The sequence below is a fragment of the Pocillopora damicornis genome, chromosome 7, assembly GCF_964200805.1.
Source record: "Pocillopora damicornis chromosome 7, jaPocDami1.2, whole genome shotgun sequence".
Classification (NCBI taxonomy): Eukaryota; Metazoa; Cnidaria; class Anthozoa; order Scleractinia; family Pocilloporidae; genus Pocillopora; species Pocillopora damicornis.
This window is the reverse complement of record NC_142676.1, coordinates 2,119,886-2,126,562: the sequence shown is the minus strand read 5'-3', so window position 1 is coordinate 2,126,562 and position 6,677 is coordinate 2,119,886. Positions and strand designations below refer to the sequence as shown.

Here is a 6,677-nt window from a genome sequence, read left to right as displayed (position 1 = left end):
CGATATGCACGACAAAACCTTCACACGTTACGAACATATGAAAGCAAACATTTATGGAAACTTCAAACCTTCCTTACAGAATGGTAACTCTTTGCAGAAGAACATAGATTTAAAATGAAAATTTAAAATTGCCAAGTCGTTTGTCGTTGATATTTTGGATATTTAGGGAGGTACTTTTGCGTGATCTCTTTTAATTTCGACCAATCATTGTCCATCCTTCCGGAAACAATGCGTCACTGTCATGTTGAATGTTAATGACTAATGCAAGGAGAGATGATTTACGCAGTAGGTCGTTGACTCAATAGGTGTATCTCGGGCAAGTTTGTCGTTAATTTCAAAGATGCTTACCTTGTGGCCAAAATTCTCACTCATCGACAAAATAACTAAGATTAATGTATTTCGACTGAAACCACTGCAGAAGATTACACTTGAGGCACGAGTTGTTGGAGATGGCGAGCAAGTGTTCGAGTCACACGCTCACTTCATCGCTACCAGACATGGCCAGGTTGATGTTTGTCGTGAACCATCTGTTGGTGGATCTTACCGCGGAGTTTCAGCAATGGGACTCTTATGGAGCATGACACCATCACCTGGGCAGAGAAAAGGAATTCGACTGACGAAATCTGATGTCACTAAACCTTACAAAGTCGTCCTGGACTGTTTCGATGGCCATACGGATCCGCAGGAATCCAGTTCTTTGCAGCCTTTGAGTAGCAATACGTTTGAGAAGGGGTACATGGCGGATGGAGTGAAGAGAATTCCTGTGAGAGAAGGAAGAATCCGTGGAACTCTTTTTCTTCCTCCGGGTGATGGACCTTTTCCTGGTGAGTAGCAAAAGTTTGACGTTTATCTGAAAAACACTGCTATTCAAGAGTAGAATAGTGATTTTAGAGATTAGAAAAGAATCAGAATCCGCTATCAAACTTCCCAGATGTGTCATGATCTCTTTGAAGTGACAGCAGTGTTAAACATACAGTTCAGGTTTTTACCAAGAATCACTTTTTGGGTTGGTCACCTCTGTGTAATGCTACGGATCGTAATTCAGAAAATATTACTTTTCTTCAGTTTACTGTTGTGCTACTTCAACAAATCAGCAAAGATTAATTTCATTTACCGCGCGCCGCAAACGTTTGTCTTCAAACCCCAACCCCATTTTTCCATGCTGCAAGGTGATCTTGAAAGAATAAAGGAATCTGAGATGTGGTTTTATCAATGGTTAAAACCATTTTCATTAATGCAAGTACTCCTAGAACATCTTAATTGTTTTAAACCCCTATGAAGGGTCCTTTTTATTCTCTTTGTAATCTCAGGCTTTAATTACTCCAGGAAAAGAAGTTAATGATCTCTCTCGCTAAAAAAGGGTTGTGTAGGTTTTGGACCAACATCGCAGTTTCTGTTCAATAATCCAGTACTAAAATACTCGTTAATAACAGTTAACATGAAGTTAAGTAAAAATAATGGTCATAAGGATAAATTGATTATCAAAATGAGTCCCTTGCACTGGATATGGCTAATTCCGCAATTCGGGATGGTGTTTGCACACCATTTAATCTTATACGCTGTCTGATGCTTTAGCATTCTTCTGGAAAGGAGAGTCAATATCTGGCATCTAAAACTATTCTTATCCAAAAACCTATTATTTTAATGCAAGAGTTACAACTTTGTTAAAAAAAAACAATAAACCTGCCGATGTAAAAGACATGAAAGAATAATAATCTCCAATATCACTAGAGTTTATTGTTTGGATGTGTCGTAGCCTCCAGCAGTATTTTATTTTAAGCTTAGTAAGTAAATTTTGAGTCATGAAGTAACACTGGTAAAATTGTTTTGTTATGAGGTATTTAGTTAGTATAGGTAATCACACGATTTCGAGTGTAATTTGAAATAAATAAGCTCGAGTAAATTTTTTCTAAGACTATTATAACATAGCTAGTAAATTTGTCTGATCAAATTCAATTGCGCGAGCGTGCTTCATTTAACAAATAGATTCCAAGTTGCCGTGCGTCTGTTCAGAAATAGATCACAGATGACGTCAAAATGTGGTAAGAACAAAAAAGTGGCACACGAGGCGCAGCCGAGTGTGTCACTCATGTTCTTCCGTCTCACGTCCTCTGTGATCTATTACTGAACAGACGCACGGCAACTTGGAATCTATTTGTTTTATATAATAAAGAATTTAAAAAAGTTTTAATGATGACGTCATCTATACGTCTGTCCTCCAATATATCATAGGTGAGAACCAATCAGAATGCGTGCACAACTGAGCTTATTATATAAATTCCTATTGTGCTCGCTCATGACGTCAGCAAACAAATCCCTCGAGAAAAAAATTTCCATTGGGTTATAAAGTAATTGGTTCATAAGTCAGCTGTACATTCATCTAGATATGAAGCACTTGGACCAATTATTAAACAAAACCAAAATTGCACGAGTCCGTAGGGCTCATGGAATTTGTGGTCTTTGTGGTCCGCGATGGATGTAAAGCGAAAGAGATTTTATCAAATCATGGAAAAATGCACAAAGCTTTGTATGGAAGGATAAAGAATGAACTTCAGTTAAACATAATGGAAATAGGACCAAGTGGACTCCATTTTAGTTTGTGATCATACGAGTGATTAACAAAATCGGACGACCGCGATTTACAGTATTGGACGACACAAACTCAAGTGCCGTTTCCAATTAATCATAACCGTTCGCAATTTCCAAAAAAAAAACAAATACATTTAGGACAAACGATTGCGGTGGAGACAATGTCTAAAGAAAAAAATTTTCTTCAATTGGAAATTCCTTTTTTTTTTTTCAGGATAAGTAGTTGTTGCCATAGTTACTGTGATCAATACTGTGATTACAGGTGTCCGATTACAGCAAACTGTCCGATTACAACTAAATAGAATGATTAGTGAATAGTAAAGGAGCTAATGCACTATTCATATTTGACGAAATTGTAATGGTTATCAAGATTCATTCAGAAAATGGCGGAACGCTCCTTTCCTCTTGCAACGACTGCTCCACAAAGAAAACGAGGTGGAGTGCATTCCGATCATTGAACAGATAAAGCAGATGGATTACATCGTTATCATTTTGATGAATTGATCTCAACTGATCGATAATGTGAAATACTGCCTGCAAAACAGAATTAAAAGTCGTCTATTTTACGGTGGATCAATCCAAATTAATAATTTCCAATGAACAAAGCTTTCAGTTTAATTTTTAGCCAAAAAACCTGGTTCCAATATTTTCCAGCTTCAATATATATGTCTAACCTCCTCGTGATTGTAAATTCTAGAGAGTCGTGCAGTGATCGGGCAATCCTTTGAAAATGCAGTCCTTAACAAAACTGAGCGATCCAAAAAAAGATTTAAGACTGTACTGAGCCTCTCAATGTCTTTCTAAGACACGCGTCAAGCGTTTTCTCACGGCTGTTTCCTGGCATTTAATATAAAAACTTTGATATGACAAGACCAACAGCAGCCCTTTTAGACAGCAACAGCAGCCCTTTTAGATAGCAACAGCAGCCCTTTTAGATGTGTTACGAGGAAACTCGCGAAGGAATTTGTCATCATATGTCCGCCATTTTGAGTGGTCCAAAAAGTTGAAGGTTATTCACACGTTGTATAGTTTCAGCCGCCTTTGACGTGTTATTTTATAAGCGATTGTTACTGAATCAAAGCAATATCTTAATCTTACGAACTCCACTGCACATCTTCTAATTTCATCTCTCCACCGCAGTGCAAATATGTGAATTTTCATATATCTAAATTCTTCATCCACTGCACATGTTAGACATATCTTGCACTCAATCAGTCAATATTCCTTTACAGGAGTCATAGATCTGCTTGGTGCTGCAGGTGGATTAGTGGAATTTAAGGCTTCACTTTTGGCATCTCATGGATTCGCTACTCTTGCTTTGGCCTACTTGGGCTATGAAGATCGACCATTACTTCCATCTTCAATAAACTTGGATTATTTTGAAGAAGCTGCCAACTGGCTTATAAGTCACCCTAAAGTGCTTCCACATGGTATCGGCATGCACGCTATATGCTATGGGTCATGGATTGCACTGTTGATGGCAAGCTATCAGATCGCACCAATAAAGGCTGTTGTAGCTATTTCACCTCTGGTAATCGCCTGCCTTCTCCCTTTCCAATTAAGAGGGAGAGTCTCAGACATAATACCCCTAGATGAGAGCAAAGTGGTGTCTTCAGAAAAGGGCAGCATCTATCGTTTCGCCCTACCAACTGGCATTGATTACATGAATCCAACAACAGTCTCCAAATACTCAGCTATTACACCAGTTGAGAACATCAATTGCCCTGTCATGCTGGTTTCTGGAACTGACGACTTGTACATCCCCACCGATTTTACAGTAAAGTTCATTATTGATCGCTTGAAGGAGAATGGAAAAGAACATTTGTGCACAAACTTGCGTTATCCCCAAGCGGGACATCTCATCGAACCAACCTACTCTCCTCTTTGTGATTTCTCTTTCAACAAAGTTGCTAAAGAAGTGGGTGATTACCCTTACGTAGCTTGGGGAGGGGAGACTGTTGCACATGCCAGAGCACAAGAAGACTGCTGGCCAAAGATTTTACATTTTCTGCGAAAACATCTCCAACAAGACACGGAGAGTGAGGTATAAGAATATTTTAATGCTTGCCATGTGTTTGAGAACTTTTACAGATAACCACAGGTCACCGAGGCTTTCGTTCGACCCAACATTAGGTTCCACAACACACAAAAATTGCACGTGCCAAGAGACTATAATCTCTTGCATGTACCCATTTAATTATATGGGTGGCCCGGTCCCACGCGGTAGCTAATTAAATCATTTCGGTTCAATGTCCCTAAGCACTATGCCTGCGCGTTTTGAATTGCTTTCATTCAAAGCTTTATGCGGCTATTTTCTTTGAAGTTTCATAAATTCTTCTTGTAAACAAAATGAATTGAAAATTATCCATTCAATTTAGTTGCATAGTAATCTTTAATTCAATTAAAACCGAGTAAAGTCAAAATATTTTCTTTAACGTTTTGATAAAAACAAGAAATGAATCTTGGAGTGACGAACTAACTCACGATATTTCTACAGAGGAATGCCTTTAAAATAGGCGGCCGTAATTTTTAGGAGTGCCTGTAGGGTATCTGACCAACATTTCCAAAGAAAATTACAAGCTAGTATTGTGGTTCAAAACGTCTTAAAGCCCTCTGATTTTACAATTTCCACGGGAAGGGGGGAGGGGTGAGACTTATACAAAACACATAGCTCTGTAGAGAAATTAACCAAGCAGAGTCCAAGCGCTAGGAGCAATGGTGTTTAAAATAAAAAATATTGACCAGTTTTAAGTTTATGGATCCACGTGCAATTTTGGGGAAGTATTTTATTGCTAAAGAATTGGGTGGGTGTGCTGAATGTGTGGTGAATTGGGTACTGTGCAATGTTTGCATAGCCTCATCTTTTCTAATCCGAGGGGTCGAAATACCCTGTTGTGCACACCTTCTACTCCGTCTAGGGTTTTCATAACTGCATGGAATCCTGCCAACCCTGCCCTGCTTGGATGGGACTATTTAAACAGGGAAAAAGTCCTCTTTTACGTAAATGCTGTCTACATATCATTGATTGTTAATATATACATTTTAATACTTTTTCTCGATATAATTTCTTGTTTTGTTTTGCTTTCCTTTTTATCAATTACCCTATACTTGTTTATATGGGTACTCAAATATTTTTCCTTACTTCAACCCAAAAGATTAACAGTCAAAATTTTTATTAAGATATTAATTCAAAAATGGATTATTTTTTCTCCTTAGGTATGGAAAAAAATGACTGCAAGGGAGGAATTTGCTCTGAAAGCTTTTTAATTAAGAATGACTTATCTTGTGTGATCGGTAAAAAAACTGTGTTAAAATGAATACATGTAATTCAGTCAAAGAGCTTCACCCTTAAACTCACACAAGTGATTAACATGTTATTTCTCACTTTGGTATCCACACATTGTGCAATAAACAGGTTATGAGAATACTCTGCTCTATCAGATATAATTTGTTATTGTCATATAACACCAAAGTCTCGTAACTGATATTCAAGGAAATGTAAATCAGCTTGAGGGGAGAAGTAACAATCAGATTTAGGGAACCAGGTAAAGGAATAAAAGGAAGCAAAATCGCATGGGAATACATGCAGTTGGTTGTTATCGTTATTGTTGTTGTTTTCTATCAATATATCGGCTGCCTGATAAGAATGGAAACAAGCCCTTCCTAGTTTTCACTTAGCCTCAGTTTTTTTCCTGTACCATACAAAATGGGTATTTTCAATTTATTATAATAACAGCCATTTTCTAAATGAATTAAAATAATCTTGTCACTTCTGTTGTTTATCTTGAAAATCTTCAAACCTTATTATATTTAACTTTTTAAAAAGTAGTTAAATAAAATCTCTCATTGACATGAAGTATGAGAAACGTTTTTTGCTATCTGTACCATAGAACGACGAATCAAATTAGAGTTTCTTTCCAAAGAAAAATTTACTTTTTTGTTCCATTGACCTCTTTTCGCGATTTGCTATCCACCACCTACGAATACAAACCTTACATATGGATTTCCGATGATCTTCCACCGTTTAAGAACGAATAATTACTGTATGGAATCGAGGATTTTACAAAATTTTTTTTTGCTGGCAACAA

The 6,677-nt window shown here is 37.3% G+C and overlaps 1 protein-coding gene across 1 annotated transcript; it reads left to right on the top strand.

Moving 5' to 3' along the window:
• The first annotated feature begins 340 nt into the window (after positions 1–340).
• LOC149041989 (bile acid-CoA:amino acid N-acyltransferase-like) lies at positions 341–6,146 on the top strand. Its single transcript, XM_089211192.1, has 3 exons — positions 341–824; positions 3,822–4,633; positions 5,806–6,146. The coding sequence occupies exons 1-3, from the start codon at positions 341–343 to the stop codon at positions 5,854–5,856; spliced, it is 1,347 nt and encodes a 448-aa protein (XP_089067318.1). The 3' UTR covers positions 5,857–6,146.
• Positions 6,147–6,677: the final 531 nt, after the last annotated feature.

What these genes read in the sequence shown, in the direction of transcription:
- LOC149041989 (XM_089211192.1), top strand. Translation starts at nt 341, where the DNA reads ATGCTTACCTTGTGGCCAAAATTCTCACTCATCGACAAAATAACTAAG. An exon ending in GGGTGATGGACCTTTTCCTG is followed by an intron (nt 825 to 3,821) that starts GTGAGTAGCAAA and finishes ATTCCTTTACAG; the next exon opens with GAGTCATAGATCTGCTTGGT. An exon ending in AACAAGACACGGAGAGTGAG is followed by an intron (nt 4,634 to 5,805) that starts GTATAAGAATAT and finishes TTTTCTCCTTAG; the next exon opens with GTATGGAAAAAAATGACTGC.